The sequence below is a fragment of the Pyxicephalus adspersus genome, chromosome 7 (genome assembly GCF_032062135.1).
Source record: "Pyxicephalus adspersus chromosome 7, UCB_Pads_2.0, whole genome shotgun sequence".
NCBI classification, from domain to species: Eukaryota; Metazoa; Chordata; class Amphibia; order Anura; family Pyxicephalidae; genus Pyxicephalus; species Pyxicephalus adspersus.
In genome coordinates this window covers 10,148,423-10,169,037 of record NC_092864.1, presented here as the reverse complement: position 1 = coordinate 10,169,037, position 20,615 = coordinate 10,148,423, and the positions used below count along the sequence as shown (strand labels likewise).

The window sequence follows — 20,615 nt, the reverse complement described above, 5'->3', positions numbered from 1 at the left end:
ACATCCAGGGACTGCTTTGCACATGCCAGATGAGCACATTGGTTCGCTTTGGGTATCAATCATCTACCATGTGTATGAAGCTTTAACTTCTGCTTTAACTTCCACCATCCAACACCTTTAGGAGAGCCCTTTGTCCCCTACTGTGGCTTCTTTTACCACCCCTCCATCACTATCATGATGGGAGCCTTTGCATGAAACTTCAGCTTGCAGTTGGGGAGCAAAGCATTAAATGCCCCAAACCATGATTGGCCTTCTTCACTTTACTCCTTGCAGCAAACCGAGCAAAGCATTAGCCTTAAAGTGAACCTGTTGCTTTACCCTGCAATTGGCATATTTTAGTTACCAGGGAAAATAAAATGCAAATCAATCAGCATTTTGCTTTTGCTACCTTCAGTTGCTGCGTGCACTACTTTGCCTAGTCCACAGTTATTTTCTCCCCGAGTCTCTAAACGATGACTGACGTGCACCCGTGGCCTGCACACTCCGAGACATTTCCTACCCTTTGACACCCCGCAATATTCGGGTGATGTATGGTGCTCTTTTCTGCCAAGGGGGGGCTTCTGATTTGTTTCTAACCCATAGGATGTATTGTTAGTGTGCTCTGCTGATCTGTTCTGCCTCAAGACAAAAAGTAAACTGAGACACAGAAACCGGAGCCAGCTCTGCAAGACTGCTGTTTTTTTCTGCGCAGTATTGGTATTCACGTGACACATGATTTTGTAGATGTATAGTGTACATATAGTGTAATCTTACCACTTTCAAACCAAATTCCTAGCAGAAATAATATTCATTAAATAGTATTCATGGCAGAAAAACAAACAAAATGTATTTAAAGAGGACAGGGAAAGGTTTCTATAGTCCTATCCTAGGATGACAACAATACACCATTAGGTATAGTACAGCATGTGAACGTTGTCACCCTAGACAAGAAGTGTTACTGGCAGGACCACTATATGCAAGAAAAAAAAGTTTTGTAATCCTTACATCTATGCCAAAATTTTTTGTGCTTTTGTTCTGGGATTTAGATGTGCTTTTAATGCATAATTGGTAAGTGTTTACATTCACCTAGACAGAACGGGTCAATTTCAGAAACAATCTTGCTTTCCACATTGCTGTCATTCTAAGACTGTGAACATGTTGGGGACAGCTGCTGCTCATTCATTTTTCAATCAGCAGTCTTTGGGAATGTCTTTTGCGATGCTTAACTGCAGCAAAGGTCGTGGACCTGATAATGGGGTCATCATAAAATTATTTTCTTTACTTGTTAGTTTTAATTAGGATTATCAGCAGTTTCCTCTAGCAACAACAGAACAGTGCAGCATATTTCTGATTCTTTTATCTAACTCTTTTCTTTTCTCCCACAGAAATGGCAGCGGAGGTTCTTTATCCTGTACGAGCACGGCCTGCTGCGTTATGCCCTGGACGAAATGGTAAGACGTCCTTTGCCTCTCCCTGTGCCTGATAACGATGGAGCCATTAAGCATTATTTTATTTTTTTAGATATCACATGAACTTTCAGCACATTCTATAAAGGAATGTTTGATTTGTAGTGAACCTATGTATTATTCACGGTATGCAGAAAATGATTCAGTAACCTCTCCTGGAGTGGAGGATCAGGTTTTCTGTTTGTGCTCAGTGTGTGAATTGGTGAACAATCATTTCCACACAGTTTTACTACTTAAACATACTACTTGCGGTATTTCCTTGAGGCAATTGTTTCTGTGAAGTTTACAAGTTCATGTATGTTCTTAGATGCCCTTTTTTTCCCCTCTAGTCCTTTGACTTCAAGTGTTGGAATGTGGGTGGGTATCCTGAGCAGTGGCCATGTTCCATCCTGATGATGTGACCACTGAACCTGTAAAGTGCAGATAGGATAATGTTGAAGAGATGATGGTTATCAATTAAAGACCAGCATGCAGAGGGGCTTCTTTGCAGCTCGGCAGGACAAAATAAAAAAAAGGCAGTGGAAAAAGTTTGAGTGCTCTTTAATGTACCTAAAGGTGCCTCCTGTACACCTGGTAGGCAGTTCAATGACCAGCTTATGAAGTCTGCACAATGGATTTGGAGTTCCTGCAAAGTTACGTATCTGGAGGTGGTTTCTCAGATCGTCAACTTCATGGAGGAGGCTGCGGTAGAGCTCTATATCTGGAGCCGAGGATTCGTCTGGGATGTTTCTCCCTGCACAGGGATAGACGTGTTAGAAAATACCTTAGTGGTAACGTTATGCTATGATGTACACTTGGTTTTCAGTTATGCCTTAGGATAGCAGACAAAGGCCCAGACTCAGCAGATACAAATACAGACACGTTTACCAGGTCTGCCTAAAGCAAATGTTTGAGATACGTGTGTCCCTAAATCATGGCTCTTCCTACAAAGGAGTTTCCATACTGACACAAAGGCTCACGGGATGTGGTTTTTTTGGTAACCATGTGCAGCAGCTGATGAATACCATCAGTTCCCAGAATCCTCTGTAATGCAGGCCGAATGCCCTCTCTCCAGTGATCTTTAATGGACAAGTATGCTGAAGAATCCCATCCAGTCTACCTGGGGTTAATGCATTAAAATAAGATGTTTTTGTCTGTGTGTAGCGTGCCTGCACAGAATGTAAATTCCTCCACCTGCTTTCTACCTGAGTGGCTGCCTCCTTGTGATGACACCAGCAACAAAAATATATGGTCACACATCAAATGATTTACGATGTGTGGGCAAAAAAACAGCAATTGAAGAGACTGGGTGTTTACTTTGTACTTGGTAAACTATGAGAAAGGATGAAAAGCAGTCACCTAAAGAGTGGGGTCCCCCTCAGGTGTATCTCGCGAAGTATCTAAAAGTCTACAAACTTGGGGGCACTTTATTAGGCACTGATAACTTAGACCTGCTCCGCTACTAGCCGACATTGAAAAATGCGGTAAAAATTTTAAAGCCCGCTTCCATCCAAACAAAAGAATGAAATAAATGAATTTATTGCAGTTTAGTCTTGTTGAACGGAAATCAAATTCTAGCAGTAAACTTTGTAGCCTGTGGTGGGGAGGGGGAGATGCCAAATTGGTAATACAGCCTGTTGGTTCCCGGCAACCTGGTCACATGACCTGCACAGTCCCATTTTCCCAACCAAGTAGTTAGCTTAGATTCGCTTTGTGCAAGTGAGTTGCATGAGTGGTAACTGGATTCTGAAAGTCCTCTGATAGGCTTGTACAAGCGTTTTTAGGTGTTTGCAAGAAGGTCTAGGGAGAGGGCAGAGGATATTTAAAGGTGGCCCCAACAGAATAAAGTTTGCACAGACACTGGAAAAAGCACCTTAAGTATATCGATTTTTAGATTGTATGTTTTAAAGCTTTCCTTTCAATGTGATAAGGCGATGTTCTCCTGATTCTTGTATACTGTAGTCCAAGCCATCTAGGAAATTGCCACACACGTAGGCGCCTACACCCCCTCCATCGAGAATACTCTGCAGGAAAACTCCACAGGGTTTAGACAAAGCTGCCTAAATGATTAATGAGCTGAACTCCGGCACAGCATTGTCCTACAGTCCCTTTTCAGTCTCCCAGCAACAAGGTGCATGTGCAGGTAACAGGCTGTGACGGCAGCCATTGAGCACTGGAATCGCAGTACCGAGATGTTTGTAGTTTGCTAATGTTCTATGATCTCTGCTGTGATACTTTTGGAATAGTAACTGCAATTTAAAGTTCAAGTCTACTGTTACATCCCATGAAACTGTAACTTTGTTTTCAGAAATGTGCATGAGCAAAGCCAGAGTCACTACTTATATTTTATCCCTCCTTTTCACAGAGAGGCAGCTCTAAATTTAAGGTTAATTTTGCAGCAAAAGCTGTTCTTTTTTTTTATTCCTTTTTTCTCCTGCTTTATTTGCAAACAGCATTTACAAGGAGCACTAAATTGTCCTTGCTGTAGGGAGAACAGCCCTATTGCTGACAGAATGCCTGGATTTCGCTTGAAAGTAGGCTGCAAGGGGAACAGCTTACAAAATGCCCTCGCATAGCAGGCTTCCAACATACCATGAGCAATTCAGTACCAGGTCCTTCAGCGCATGCTGTACACAGCCCAGGCTTCTATTATTGCAGCCTGTAGTGCAGAAAAATGTCACTTCCATTATGCAGGGTAAATGTTTACCTCTACGCTACTAAAGTTTTATAGGAAAATGCAGTTAAAACTTCAGCAAGCTCGAGCTGTTTTGTCATGTGGACATCTCACGTCCATGGTGTTGAAACGACTTTCTTGTTCTTTTAATAAGAAAAAGTCCTTCAGATGTTTTTCTTCCCCTATTTTTAAACTGCATCGATCATGTGCTGCACTGTAGCTGCTCATTAATCTCTATGGAGACTGCATGCACAGAACTCTTCAAAGCAGGTTAGCATGAGCCTGTGTGTGTTGTGCTTTCCTGATTTCAAGCAGAGGTCATTAAACATCTGTACACTGGAAAGATTATCTGTAGGTTACCAAGCAAATTAAACAAGCAACACGAAATTATGGGATGTTGCCACATCAGAGCGTTGTGTTGGTGTTCTGCTGCCTTACTAACATGGGAGTGCCGCTTGGTACTGTGGCCTTGTATTGCTGTGATTCTGGGTTCGTTTCCCTGCAGGGACGCCCAGACTTTGTATGTTTTCCATGCGCCTGAGTGGCCTCTGTTTGGTGCTAATACAAAAAAAAAAAAAAAAGCTGGTAACTGAACAGTGTTCTGATCAGATTAATTTGGTGTGCGTTTGTATGACCACCGCAGAGACTTAGCCCTAACTTTTTTGGTTTTGGCCATTTGCTACAAATACACTCACTTGTCAGTGATGTCTCCTCTCAGGACCCAGCTTACAACTTGAGGAGGTTATTATTATTATTATTAATATTATTATTAATAAACAGGATTTATATAGCACCAACATATTACGCAGCGCTGTACATTAAATAGGGATTGCAAATGACAGACTAATACCCACAGTGATACTGGAGGAGAGAGGACCCTGCCCCGAAGATATACTCCAGTGTTTAACCCAGAAGTTTTTTTAATGTGGATGGAAAGAAATTGTAGGCAACCCAACCTAAAAACAGCCGGTGGGTTACGGAAAAGTGCTGGATGGTGCGTCCAGCTCACAAAGGGCTGGGGAGGACACTGTACTTCATTGTGCTCCAAAGCACAATATATTCTGACTAATCTTTAACTTCTTTTCTGTGTGTGTTATTGCATAACGCTGTAAATCCTGCAAACATTTACGATGTAAAGCGTTAATGCTCATATAGTATTATTATGGCAAATTTGCAATCAGCTTTTACAGCCGTCAGTTTTTTATATATGCAGTGTCATGAGGATTTTTATAATCTATATTTACATAAATCTTTTATGTACTTTTGGTGTTTGTTTTTCATTATAGTTGTAACATTTTACTTATAAAGCAAAATTGGCATAATTGCTTGCTTCTTTACTTTTTTAATGTTCATACACAGATCCTTAAATGAACCTCCTAAAACAGATCTGTATGTCTGGAAATATGATGAGCATCAGTTCAGTCGACTTTAATACATATATTTTCCCCATGCTGCAAATACAGAAAAAATCCTTGCTGAATCCAGTGTGCTTGTAGCTGTTTGGGGTATCAGTTTCTTTTCTGCATTGAAATCCCAAACAGCATTGTCAGCCCTGCCTACTGGATTACAGAACTACCCGTCATCCCTCTACATACACATACATTGATTTCTTTCCCAGCAAAATAATTCTGCCGTCTTGTATCTTGTCCCGTGAGCCTGTCCACACACTTTGTGTAGGTATAATGCTCCTAGGAGATGTAGTTTGGGAATGAAGACATTCCTATAATAGACAGCGTGCTTGCTGGAGCTGAGCCTGGATATATATTGCAAACCTAACAATGTTAGAGAGGGAGATCAAAGCTAATTCTTGCTACAGGCATTTTGTAGAAGACACATTTAGTGCATGGGCATGATCTAAAGGGAGAAAGGGATGTTAAAGGTAAATTTGAGAAATGTCTTTAGGGCTGTGGAGAGGAAGTCATAAGGGAGACTGTCATATATATATACCCAGGTCAGACCTGACCCATAGACTTGCAGTGGGATGGAAGTTGAAAGCACAATCTGTCTGCAGGATTAATGAGCGGTCAGCATTGCCTGTATGTGTAACAAAGCAAATATTCCTGCGTTATGTACACACATAAAGCTAGCAGGATAATTTTATTTACATTCAGCTAATCTTTCACAAAACGAATACATATTAGACTATGTTTTACCTTCAAAATTCCATTATGGGCAACAAGCAAAACCATGTAGTAAGCTAATAATGCTATTGAACATACACTGCAATAGTAGTAATTTGAAAACCTTCACTGAGATTGCACTGGGATGCAGAGTGCACCTCAAGGTCACCGTACTGAAGCCTGTCGTGTTAGAGACACCAATTGGCCTGGAGTGGGGTGTGTTTGGGAATGGCTCTATCGCATCAAAGTTGGGGGTTCCAAGACAAAGGGGAGTGGAGTGAGCTGGTACATGAAATCAATATCATTATAGGAAACTGAACTGCTGAGCAGTTAGTCCCTGTTCCCTGTATGCTCCTCATAGTTTCCATTTCTGCTGGGTTTTCCTTTTTTAAAAGCAAATTTGTGTGTAGTTCTATATGACCCTGCTGTATAATTCAAGGTTTTCCAGATTTGGATTCCTGACTAAAGTAACCTCATTATTTTTAAACAGATTGCACAGCAATCTGTTCTCACATTGCCACACTACAGGGTGTTCTACCGGCTGATGGCTGCAGTTTGTCCCAGGCCCAGCAGTGCTGGCCGAAGGACGTTTCACTATAGAAAGTGTTAATGTGAAGCCATGAACCGATGTATTGTTCCTGGGTTTAATATTTATCCAGTAGTGATCCTGAATACTGCACAGTGCAGGGAGGGGAATATTCGTTTAAGCTAGAGGAGGCCATTGTATCCACAGTGAAAATTACTCTGATTTGACCAATCACAGACGTCGGCCTTTACCAGCATTAGGTAATAACAGAACAGTGAGAAAAGCAAAAAAAAGCTTATTCAGTGCATCTCTGCAAAACATTCACATTTGCCATTAATTCAGGGAGTTCCTAACAGCTTCCTGCATTTTGCACGCCCCATCTTCAAAGTCCTGTCATCTCCCTTCTTTTCTCTGTGCACTCTTATTGTGCAAGCCATTGACTCATTGTTCCATTTACTACCCTTCTTCATGTGGTCCAGGTTTATCGCTGTGTTTTGACTTTGTGGCCAGTGACTCATTCTTTTATCAGGTGGAAAAGGAGCAGAATCTCCCGGAAGTGGTTATTTAATTTGTGTGTTTTGTGGGAGTCTATGAAGAGATAACGGGTTATGGCTGCATAGCTGAGAGTTTGGAGCCAATCTGCTATCACAGTTTTGGCTAACGCGCGCAGCCTCCAGTGTACGTTCTTAAAGGAATCCTATAGTTTGTTTCAATTGGTTCCTGTTTTAAATTTTTTGACCTGCACATTTTAGTTTTAATTACTGTTTATTTTTTAAAATACCTGGTAATGGAAGTAGCATCGTTGCTCAAAGTTTGTAAGAAAAATAATAAAAAGCAAGCAAGCACTGCAGTGTACGAGACATTACTGCTACTGATAAATCTTGGCTTCATTTTTTTGGAGATGCCAGCAGAGAGGTTTTGTGGAACCTTAGGGCTCCTCCAGTGGTTCCTTGAGCAATTTGTGTATCTCAGGTCAGTTTAAATGACAAATGACACCAGTGGTATTTTTGGCTATCTGTAAGGGTGACATTCTTCATACTGACCAGCAATGTAGGAAGAATTCTTCCTACTGATCACCAAGCTATGGAACTGTGAGCTGTGGAAATAGTAAATATAGCAGGGGGTCCCTGAAGACCTGAATGTTATTTCAAGGGGTTCCCCTGTGTTACAATGGTCCAGAAACCCTGCACTAGTATCTTTAGCATCCTGTACTTCTGAGTATGTCAGGATGAATGACATTGAGCTGCATTAAAAGCCATCAACTTCTGAAAATGCTTATTGCTTGCTTGAGTCCATGGCTTTACTCTTTAGTTTGCATTCTGGTCCGTGGTAATGCCAAAACTACAAAACAAAATGATGCTTGACAGCTGATATTCTTAGAAGCACCACGGCAGCAGACCCTACATTTCTCTCAGTACAGATTTTGCTGTCATAGATGCATGTAGAGCTTCTTCTTTTAATTGCACTATTATGAAGTCCTAAAGCAAACCAGTGCTTGGGACGATTCAGGGAAATGCATTTGGTTTGCTTTAACCTCCTGGGCGGTTCATTTCAGTACCTAAAATAACTGTATTGAATGCAATACACTGGATTTATATGTCTAAAAGCGGTACTTTGTCTATCATGAAAATTTATTTTACTGTATAATATAATAGTATGAGTATAATAAAGTTTGAAACACAAAATCATGACAAAATATTAAATACATTTTTATTTAAATTTAATAATAAACTTTGACATGATTTTGTGTTTCAAACTTTATTATACTCATACTATTATACTATAAAATAAATTTTCATGAAAGACAATATACTGCTTTTAGACATATAAATCCAGTGTATTGCATTCAATAGTTATTTTGTATTGAATGCAATACAAAATTTGGAATTCCCGCTGTGCCCCTAGCGACGGCTGTCTGCATCAACGTCACCGGAGAACTCCCAGAGAACGTCCACACACTCGCTTGGGGACAGATCGAGGAAGAGGGCGTGGCCAGAGGATGGCAGGATGCCATAGGGACCAGGTAAGTGTTAATTTTTACGTTTTTAACTACCCCGAGTGTGGCTCAGGGTTACCGCTTTCAGCAGGTTTTTCTTACCCCAAGTCACACTCGGGCTTACCGCTGGGAAGGGTAATACCCCCACATCACTAGACATTCTGCCACTCATTTTTTTTACTACCGGTAGGTGCCAGGGGTAAGTAACCTGTATTTTAATGCATGCAAGACTAAGAGACCCCTATAGTCCTGGGCCTATCAGCATGAATCAAAGCGATGATTCCTGGGCTTACCTTCACTCCTTTTCGGTAAACTGAGCAGTGAGGGGGAGCCAGGAGCAAGATTGTATTTTCTAATAAAGTGATATATTTAAGTGGCTTTGTGGCCATAGCACTGGTTCTCTTTAAAACAGATATTTACCCCTGTGATGTACATAAACTCTTGAATGAACTTTACATAGGAAATGCCTATCAAATGTAGTATTTTCGTTAAATGTTTCCCTGCTGTGACACATTGAGGTTTGAACCCTGTCCCGTCAGCTGCGTGCCACGAGAGGGTTAAAGCCTGATGTCATTCCTTCAGGTCCATCTGGTCCTGGTAGCAGAAACAGCTGTTCCCTTCGCCTGCGTCTGGGAGTGTGAGACTCCGCTGGTAGCTGCTGTGTGTAATTACAGTGGAAAATCGTTCCCCGCAAAGCCTTGAAAAACGACCCTTTGAAGCTTTTCCCAGCCATTCTTGGGCAAATTGCTGCAAATCTGATGTGTAATATTTCAGAGTTCTCCTCATATGGGCACAGCCATGACTGCGGCTTAGCGCATTTTGTTCCAAGCGTAAGCATAGATTATTGACCTCAAACTCTCACACGCTGTAGAGTCACCGTTCTCACACGTTACATGAGAAAGACAAAAGGTCTCGACGCTAACGCCGTCTTCCAAATGTGCTTGTTGCCTGGCTGACCTGGTGCATCAATGCCTTCCCTATGAAGTTAGGGAGTTCTGACGTAAATGTGCTACCAGCTAGTGGCCAAATCCAGGGGTTTATTATGGCACCCATGCAACTAACAATTTTGAGATAGGTACATAGAGGCATCTATGCTATGAATATTCATCAGGTATTCACTTACAGTGGCTCCTCACAACTTATGTCACAGGGGCAGAAAATTTGGTGGTGGTCATATTGGGCACTTAGATAATGATAAACTGCAGATATTTCTTAATTTTCAAATTCTACTCCAGACTGGGGAAGAAATGTTGGCTTCCCAGTGGCAAACTTCCATGTTTCCTTCTTTAGTGCACGAAATACAGCCATAGATGTCTCCTGTGGTGTCTATCTCATAAACATACGCACTTAGATCAGCCAAGCATACGTGTTGCATGGTGCAGAGAAAAGCAGAAACCCCGTCTGATGAAATGATTCTATGTGGCCGATGGCTGTTTTCTTCACGATTCATCCCTTTGGAATGTCATGATCTTTTGCTGACTGTGTGGGTTGATTATGTCTATTTTTATGTATATTTTCTGTTCTACATTGTTATTTATATATTCAATTCTACCTATTCATTGTAACCTTTTCTTTCAAATGGATATAAAATGAGCAACCGTTTGTAATATTTGACCTTAAATTTAAATTCAAATGGCATGAAAAAGAAAAGTGTGTGGTGTAAAAAAAAAAAAAAAAACTGTAGTGCAAGGGATGAAAATTATCCCAATGATTTATTTATAATTAAACATAAGGGGGTCTCGCTTCCTGTTAAGCCTACAGGACAGGAAGTGAAGTAAAATCTTCCCAGTAAGACAGATGGCAGAAAAATACCTGGAGTGGTTTTCTTCTACTGTTGACAAAAGTGGGGGAAAAAGAGGTGTTTGCTTTAGATTTATATATTTATATTTAATACCCAATCTCTGGGAGAGGATAAAACCTTCTGTTTAGTTTTGGTTCACAGTTGTGCCCCCAGTTCCTTTTGCGCAGATAATATCCCCAGCAGGCGCACAGACAAAAACACATTGTTAATCCAGCGGCCAAGGACGTTGATATGATTTTGTTTTTTCTCTTGGTGCCTTCTCCCATTTCCATGGGACGGGGCAACCTATCCCTCATTTCCTGTCCTGATGTCACAGAGAGAGCAAAATAAATTTTCCAATTGGGGAAATTTCCCCTCTCCATATTATCCAAAAATTAAAGTTACACTGTAACACAAATAAATGCAGCTTCATCTTTGCTGCAGTTTCTTTAAATGCAAGCTATCTGTATACCTCAATCTGACCTGGTGTGATCCCCGTGCAGTCTCGATACAGCAGGGCTGGAGTATTAAAAGAAGAAGCAATAGAGGTAGACAAAATCCATTCATGTGCTAACCATGAACATTCTGATAAGAGGAAAAAGCAGGACAGATAAGCTCATTGCTGTGCTTCTTCTTTCACTACCCATTCAGAGGCGAGTTCAGACAAAAAACATGTAGAGCAACTTTTCTTTATTTATTTTTTTTAACATGTAAGACCCCTGAAATAACTTTCAGGGAACCCCTTCTATAATTAGGTTATCCACATCCCACAGTGCATTAGTGGTGGGCATTGGGAAGAATGTCACCCTTACAGATAGCTTAAAAGACCATTGGTGTCACTTCTGCTTTAAAATATTTTACCTTTCATATCCAAAAATGTAGGTGCCCCTCTGTCCATGGTTGAATGATCAATCATATGGAATTGGGGTTTTATGGATGATCACAACGGAGGTGTGTGTGGGCAGTAACGGCGTGTCATCTTGGTTTGATGATAATTTCCAAAAACATGACCAAATTTGGTTCAGGGATTAAATCGGCACAGCTGGAGAACCGGTATTATCTTGTCACCCAGCGGACACGGCTCATCTCTGATCTGTCTGAATGCCTGAAATGGGATTTGTCTCTTTCAGCTCTTATGTTGTGATTGGCTGAATATCCCCTAAATGGATTGAATCATCTGAAGTCCCTAATGTGATTTTCTTTCTTTTTTTTATTATCTGAAGATGTCAACTCACGAGTACAGTGGTGTTAGGGAAAGGTAGGGAATGTCAACTGCTTTGGCCAAAGTAATGCAAATCCCAGTGTTGGGCCTATTGTGCACAGGCAATATCATGAACGAAGTCACCTAGCAATTGATTGCTGATCAAATGGTTCTCAATTGGATATACCAGTGTTTTTCCAAATATTTTCATGATTTCTCTCATATTAAACTGTTGCGAGTACTGAACCAACAATAAAGCCAAACTCCTATTTGGGAGGATATCCTAAAAACATGAACACGGGGTTTGATGGTTATCATTCAATCAAATCCTTACAAGCTTAGGCTGAATCTGCCCCCTGGGTGTGCAAATAACATTGGCTTGGTTTTGCAGAACATCCATGTGAAGGTGCTCACATCATGCACAGAAGATATGTGGAATGATCTCCTCATATCTGCTAGTGTGACCCAAATTAGAATGAGACCCAAGTCTCTATCAAAGCATGCTCAACATAACCCACAGAAGAAAAAAAAAAAAAGAGAAATCAAGCACATAGATGGCTTATTCCAGGGACAAACAGGAAGTCGGCGCTATATAAAAAACTCTCTCTCACGAGCTGCTCAGATGTATTAAGATGTTTTTGTGAACCTTTAAGTGATTTGTTCTTCTATACAAAGTTGGGTTGTATTTTTAGCAAAGCCTATAATTTGATCCGCCATAATTAAATTAGCTGCACAGAAATACACATTCTCTCGGGTCGCAGTCTAGAACAGTTTTCACACACAAAGCCGACCATTGCAGCCTCCGAACCTTTTCCGGTGGCGGTAACGTTAGTTGCCCTTTCATTGTTCTCCAGCTTTGTGCTGTTCCAACTTTCAAAAAGGGAATAGTAGGTTTATTTTTTTTACTTCCTGGTACAAATCTCCAGTTGGGAAGCTCAAAATAATTTGTACATGTTACGTTTCTTTTTTTTTTAGACTTAAATATATGTTCAGTGGTAGGGAGTAAATTTTACCTTTTAGACTTTTACTATACAGGTCATATTTTAGGCAAAACTCCATTGTATTTTATTTTTTTTTTTAATGATGCCCTAGGAATCAAAAGCTTCACCGCACTTCTCCCCAATCGTGTCCCCTGCAGTTTACGCACTTCTGCATCTTGCTGTCTGTCCTTTTCTTAGTCAAATGAGCACCTACTTTTATTTAATCCACTTTTAGCAAGCCCCAGCTGTCGTACACATATCAAACATGTGACATTGGTTTGGATATGGCTTTTATCACGCTTTTAAAGTAAACCTGCCCTACTCTTTGAGACTTTAAAGTGCCTGGAAAGGTTTAAATAAGTAATGAAGATAACAGTCGGTATGTATACCATGGACTTGACCCGCAGGTCATGCTGATCATTCTGGTTCATAGTCTGCATGGGCCTGTCTTGACCAGGGCTTGTCCTGTAGATAAATGCATTTTGCACAAGCTTGTCTTCCTCTTCCCCTGCTTCTGTCATGTCACTTTCCATATCCTCCTCCATCCAGTGTCACTGGCCTAGCCTGGACTCTAACTTCTCAATTATCATTTTATTAGGCCTTCAACCTCCCCTGGTTCCACCCCAGTGGCCCCCCACAGTCTGTGGGAAGCCTGTGCCTCGGGCTCTATTCTCAAGCATTCCTAAATTTGGATATACTCCCCCTTCTTTTTCCTCTCAGCTGGCAATGTGCCTAATTGATCCGTTATTTCTCTCTTTTTCCCAGCTGGAAGGGGAGGTGGAGAGGGGACCTTGGGCTCAGTGACATCTCGTTTAGGCCTTGCAGCGTGACACCACCTCAGGGAGGGGAGCGGATGTTTAACTCGGGCTAAAACCTAGAGCAATCCTAGGCCGGGGGCTCAGGATAATGATGGTTTCACATGGGCCCATTAATGATAACTGTACCTTGTAAAGGACTTGGTAGAAGTTATATTTATCTTTTGATAGTTACAGGAGTGGTGCTGGTTTTGGCTGAAATCCCAGTTACACCTTTCTCATGAATTTAATAGGATAGGAGACTAAAATAATTAATGTTGTCATGTTGTAATTAAAGAGTATAAGACCATAAACAATGCAGTTTTATTTGACAACTATTGGTGTGTAAAATATACCACAGAATGCATTGTATCTGTTTAATCTATTAAACCTGAAAGAAACGTGCTCAATATGTTTCTTTCTATGCACTCAGCCTTGCACAGTCCTGGGAAGGGGAGCAGTTTTGTAGTCCAAAAACTTGTGTGAGAAGCCCAGGATGACAATGTTGTCACGTTACCTTCATAGGTATGATTGGGTGGTAGTCATCCCCTCAGACCGCTCAGGGTCTGATTTATTAAAGTTCTAGAGAAGATAGACTTTCATGTGTGGATCCAGTCGGAGGTAAGAATGGGCAGGAGATGTTTTTATCTTTTATGTTTAATTTAGCACAGTCACATTGTACTTTGAATAGGACTAGCGGTTTAGAATTCCAATGGATATTTCCCAAGTCCAGGATCGTATTAGAAAATACTTCTCCAGATGTGCACGTATTTTATTACTTTTTTGCAATTTCTGATGTTTACTGTCCCCTGCTGAGCTCACAATCGGCAAGTGGAATGACTATAAGGTAGCACAAGTTGCTTTGATTAGTGGAGAATTCCAGGTACGCCAGTTTACTCAGGGATGCTGTCAAGGTAAAGGGGACTTCTTGGAATATTCGCAGCGGTGGCTTCATGTGATCACGTACATATGGAGATCAAGTGGGATTACGCAACGTGAGGTTAAGGGGGAGCTGAGTGTTTCACACCTGGGGGTCTTCAGGGCCTTGCCAACAGTTGTCACTCATCATGATTTACCGTGAGGATGTTGCCCCATTTCTGTTCCGCTCTTCAGCACAAAGAGAGCTTTATTGGAAAAACTTGCATTTCATTTAGTAACCTAGGTTCTAGCTCCAACCCTCTAGTGCAGACCATCCCTTTCTTCTCCTTCTCCTATTTTGTGTGACAGGTTTGCTTTAGGGTGATCTTTGTATGTACATTCCTGGCCAGATTGTGTGTTTCCAGCAGATGTATTATGTCTGTTGTACAGTCATCAGTTCAATAGATGACATTAATCTTGGTAGACATGTCGGTGATAAGCCGCTGTGCAGTCAGCGCGGACAAAATAATGTTGACTTACAAGGTCAATTTTTTTTTTGTATACAAGTGAGAGGTTCTCCAGATAACCATTAGGAATATTCAGACGTGCGTCAAAAACTTCTCGGGTATTAAAGGTATTCCAGATATTGTGTGGCGAGGTGAAAGAATTGCATACGCCAGGCTTTATTTCCTATAGATTTGTTTGCGTTGCTGCCGTGTTATTGAAATAGAGCAAAGGCAAAGACTGTGGTGTCTACAACAACCAAATTCCAGCTTTTTGGTAAACAAAAGCCAGCATGTATTTAGTTTCTGTTCTTTTTGTTCGTTTGTTCGTTTTGGGTCGTATAAACATTCTTGGCTTTTTTTTTTTGGTTGAGCCAAAGGCTTTTACTGCAATTCTTCATGATTTTCTGCTGTCGTATGAGCAACTCACTAAAAATGTTGTAGAGAATTGTTCCCCTTTTTTTACAGAGACAAACCTGTTAAAGCGGACCTTAACCTGCGATACTCACCTATTCCCATTCCCACCTAGGAAGCCACCGTCTTCCTTCTTCTCTTCATTAGACATGCCGGCATGATGTCATAAGATTCATTCCTGGCATGTGTAGGGGTAGCCAGAATTGCTGGGTATTCTGGCACCCACCCATGTGCAGCTCAACAGGTAGGTAGAAGGGAGATCGCTTGTACCTTTCAGCAAAAATTACCTATATGATGTTGTATTTTTAAAAGTGGCACTCTGGTTTTGCTTTAAGCTACTTCACACACCTTGGATCGTCACCTGTCAGGTGATCATTTGCACAGAAGTCCCCATATTGCATTCTTCATTCTGTCCTGGCAGAACTACCAGACTTCTGTTCTTTCCTTATAAAGTAGAGAACAGCAGGGAGCCACTTGCTTGTCCTCCCCTATCCATAAAACAGGAAAGTGCTGTTTGTACAAAACTCTTTATTCATCTGTCACTGGAAACAATCACAAAATATTGCTTCAAACGATAGAAATCTATTTTGTGTACAGAGCTTTAGTCTTCAGAAGAAGGAAGTAAGGGTGTAAGCAGTGCTAGGCTTTCCCCCCAGAAAGCCCAGCATCCTCTGTGTCTAGATGTCATGAAGGTAACTTGCATTAAATATTTGTAAAAATAAAGCCCACCTTAATTAAATTAATTTAGCAGTTACTCCTCTCTCACTGTATCTTCTTCATTTCTAGTTCCCTGTGGGCTCATCACTCCAGGCTCCAGGAGTCGGTGAATCTGAGGACACAGTGAAGTTTGTCCTGCATTTGTGAAAGTGACTTAATGTTTTTGGGTATACACGTATTTTGTCATAGTTAACCTGCACTGCTGGGATTTATATGTATTTTTAGCCCGCTTGGTTTTATTAATAGATGGTGGAAATTAATTCTACGAGCATCCTGTGATAGTGGCTCCTGAGCCAACTTCTTACAACAATACATCTTACGATGAACTTTCCACACCCAGCACTCTGATAAATTTACCTCCTGCTTTTTTTTTTTTTTTTTTTTTATTGGATATGTTTGTTTCTGTCTTTTCTTGTTTTATGCCTTTGTTTATCTTTATCCACTTCTTTCCTCACATGTAAGCCAGAGCAGGTATAAAAAACTTTGGCAAAAGCCTGGCCAGTCCCCCACCCTTAATCTATATTGAAAGATCAGGTCTGGGGTCTATTTGCTGTCCTGCATAGTGTAAAGTTGCTTATCTAAATGCCCACTTTACTCCCCGCTGATGAGTATGCTTTTCCATTGGTACATTTTCCAGGGTCTTCACAGGTCATGAAAACTCCAGCAGTTGCAAGTATCTTGGCATAAATCTTCACCCCTAAAAGAGAAGTCTCAATGTCAAACTATTGTAATTTTATGAGGGGTTTTTGACATGAGCCAGCTCCAGCCTGCCTTCAACACAGTACTGAATTTTTCATATGCAATGAGCATTTCCAATCACAAGTTTGCTTCGATTTTCTAAACTGTACTGAAAGATATATTGGTATCTTGTTCATTCCACTCCATCATCTTCACTGTACTCTTCTGCCATTCCTAAAGTCCCTTAAGGTATGTTACACATTCAGCAACATCAAGCTGAATGCAGCTTACAAATCTGAAGCCTTGGAGACAGCTGAAGAAGGCTTACCGCCAAATTCTTTGAGAGCTCTTATTCGTACTTCCTTACCTCAATTTACAGGAAACATAGAGACCGCCCTGAATGCTTCCCAATAATTTATTATGAAAGTGAAGCAGGAGGCAGCATAATGGTTGCCAGTGTACCAAAAGGCCTTTATGAGACCGTCTCCCAGCAGCTGGAACTCTGAGACATGTTGGACAAACACTATATAAAACCCAAATGAGATGCAGACTGGTTATAGACTTGGAAGACTGGCTATCTATACGGTTTTCTAGGAGTATTATAATGGCAGGTCAGCCCTCCAGTGTATTATCCCAGGAGGCAAACATTGTAATGGCTTCTTCTATCATTCTTTAAATATCAGACTGATACAAAAACACTATAGTTATGTAATCCATACAGTCAATTTACTACTCATTCTCAGGTCTTCTCCCTTTTTTGGCAACTTTTCAAAATCATTTCTGCTTTTGAACACTAACCAGCTATGTTGGCTTTCTTCTCTAGTTGTGTGGTCTTCTTGGTTGCTTTCCATTTTTTGCCCTTTTTTTTTATTAATCTCTGCAAGGCAGAGGACCTGATTTTAGTATACAAAGAACTGCTTAGTGTAAGTAAACCTTTAAATTGTAATTCGCACAATCCTCCAAATGCTGGCACCAAATGGAGAGCTAGCCATGTTAGCTCAGTATGGGGCTGTATCGCCTGGTGCAGTGAGCCTAGCAAAGTGGGCTGTATGGCCCGGTGCCGAGAGCATAGAACGGGACTGTATCGCCCAGTGCCGTTAGCTTAGCACGGGACTGTATCGCCCGGTGCCGAGAGCTTAGTAGGGGGGTTTTATCGCCCAGTGCCGTGAGCTTAAAATGGGGGCTGTATCGCCCAGTACCGTGAGCTTAGTATGAGGGCTGTATTGCCCGGTGCCATGAGCTTAGCACGGGGCTGTATCGTCTGGTGCCATGAGCGTAGATAATGGTAATGCATATACAATCAACCACTGAACAATCTTTCTTACGAAGTCTAATATTCAAACATGCTCTGCAAGTAAGTTATTTCTTTCTTCATGATAACTGTGTTTTTGTAACCAGTTCATATAAAATGTAGATCATATGCATCTTTTCTACACCAGGCAGGCTCCTTTTCCAACAAGTTAGTAAAATGCACTGGTTTTATAATTGTATGTGGCTCATCAGTGCTCAGGCATTTGCAGAACCACACACGCCTAGTAAAAGTATCCTGTTGAGTGTTCCGGCATCCCACATTTCAACTTTTCACATTGTGTCTGGTTGCATCGGATTTGGGGGAATTGGGAAGATGGAGGACTGATACAGGGTTCATCTAATACAGACACAAACAATTTTATATGAAGCCTATGTGATGCATGGTATAGGTCGAGAAGAGCTGAATATGAAAGTGGCCAATTGAAGCTTGCACAATGGAGCCTGGTAGGACAGAAAGTCGGAAGATGACAGCTAATTTATCACTTTGCCCTGACTCCTTTTGGCTGCCAACACAAACACGCCAGACCAAGAAAAGTAAACTATATCTCTCACCTCCGCAGCTCCACTGTAACCTGAACTATGTATGACAACAGCTGGAAATACCATTGAACAGATTTGGACTTTAGTCATCTGAAAGGGCACAGAATGGGGAAGGATCTGTCTTTTTAATCACAGGCAGCCATTGCAGAATTTTTTTTTAAGCTGGGTGGGAAAAGCTGTAGGCGGAAGATGGCCTCTGTATTGTGACCCAACTTTTTAGTAACCACTCAAAAACAGCGGAGAAGTTACCTGAAAAGTGTCGGGTGGTGCACCCCGCTAAAAGGGTCTGGGGAGAACACTGCGTTAATATTACCTCCCAGGTACCTTGAGGAATAATTTACCTGCATAAAATGGACTTTTCACGGAGTATCAGCTATTTAAAAAAGCTGAGCTTAACCTTCAGTCAAGGGAGGCCGAGATCATTTCATCAGTTTGCTACACACGGGAAGAAGTGTTGCCTTCATATCTTCTTACTCAGTGATGCAACCTTTCTACAATGTTACCAAAGCACCAAGATTTTGTGTCCTCTCAATGCCTGCATCTCGGTCCAGGAAGTGGATGGTGACCCTATAGGATGTCTGAATTTTCCTTCTGGAGAGTGAATTAGACCTGCATGCAATAAATGTGTAGAAATAAATCTGATGATTGGTCTGCTTTAAAGTTTTCCTTGATCTTTTGTGATCCTTTCAAGTGACCAAAAAAGGAAAGAGCACTGTACTGTTCGATAGAGAGGGAAGGATGAGTGAACGGTGCTGTGCTTTACTTATGTAGGGGTTGTTCCCAATCAGCCATTCATCAATTCACCAAGCTGTTCTGATGAACGACATGACTTTACACACTTTAGATTTTCTTTGGACTCCACCATTATCATTCGGCATCATGTATATGTGGCTTTGGTATAGGATAGGTTGCTGCAGGATAGCGGGGATCTCTATTTAGAGAACTGTATAGGTCATCTTTACCAGCAGCCTTCCCTCTGTATAATTTCCTAAATACTGAGCCGCATCCATATCGCTGCTCAGGTGGAGCAGGCATCAGCTTGTACCATGAACAAACGCAGCAAAATGATTACAGTGCTATGAATGTGTCATTGTCCTCTGGATGTGGGAATCTCTTGGGGAAGAGGGGGGTTTGAATACATTGCTCCCGCCTGCATGCTCTGCACATAGCTTGGAGTGTAAACACAGAGTCGTTTTGTTTTTCACGTTCGAGCCAGTGCTGACATCTCTCCACACAGGTTTGTCCTGTTTCATACCTGCGGTGCATACCTGTATGTCACTGATCCGACCTGTATACTTTGCCATTCATTCATTGTGTATGAACATTATCCAGCCGCTGCCAGGGCTCCATTACCCTCTTACAAAGGGCAAGCTGATAAAATACAATGGCCGATTCCTCTTTTTTTCTGTGGGCGCAGTTTGGGCCTCATAGAGACAAAGTGAAAAATAAAATATATGATGCAGTGTTCTCTGTAACCTAATTTAATTCCTGATGCTGTTTATTCCTTTTCACTTACTACCTTGTGTGTCACTGAGTTGCAAGTTGAAAATTCTGACTTGTTAAAGTAGTAAAATCAGAACTGGCATGACATTCCCAGGAACTACGTCAAAACAAGTTGATGGTGACTATTACATGTACTCGCTTTAAAGCAGAGCCGTGGTCATCCATTGAACATTCCAATATTTACCTATTCTTTAGCAATCATCAAATGAGCTTTAGCAAAAGCCCCATCCAACTTCTGTATCTTCAGGCACTAGGGATCAGTTCAGTCTCAAAGGTCACATGACAAGCACAGACGTCATCAAGTCTGGTCTCTGCACTCTGCTAGAGGCAGTTCAGAAGGCTGGCAGACTGCCAATTCATTGCTGGAAGGAAGAATGAAATTATCTACTGGAGGATGAATTACTCCATAGTGCTTGTGACTACAGAGATCAGTAAGCCCTTGCTTTAAAGCTTTTACTGATTTTTTTAAGAATATGTACAAAGCTGAATGCTGAGTTTTTGGTCACAGTTCAACCCTAAGTGCTTTGTAAAAGGAAGCTATTGGATGTTTTAGGTAAATAGGTTATATCTACTTGCATGGTTATGACTAACAGTAT

General features: G+C 41.2%; 1 protein-coding gene across 5 annotated transcripts in view; it reads left to right on the top strand.

Moving 5' to 3' along the window:
* Positions 1-20,615, top strand: part of LOC140335048 (myosin phosphatase Rho-interacting protein-like) — a 99,850-nt gene that overhangs the window by 23,702 nt on the left and 55,533 nt on the right. For all 5 annotated transcript variants that reach the window (XM_072417415.1, XM_072417411.1, XM_072417413.1 and 2 more), the window contains exon 3: positions 1,365-1,430. In XM_072417415.1, the coding sequence (XP_072273516.1) occupies positions 1,365-1,430 (66 nt within the window). The remainder of the gene's footprint in view (positions 1-1,364; positions 1,431-20,615) is intronic.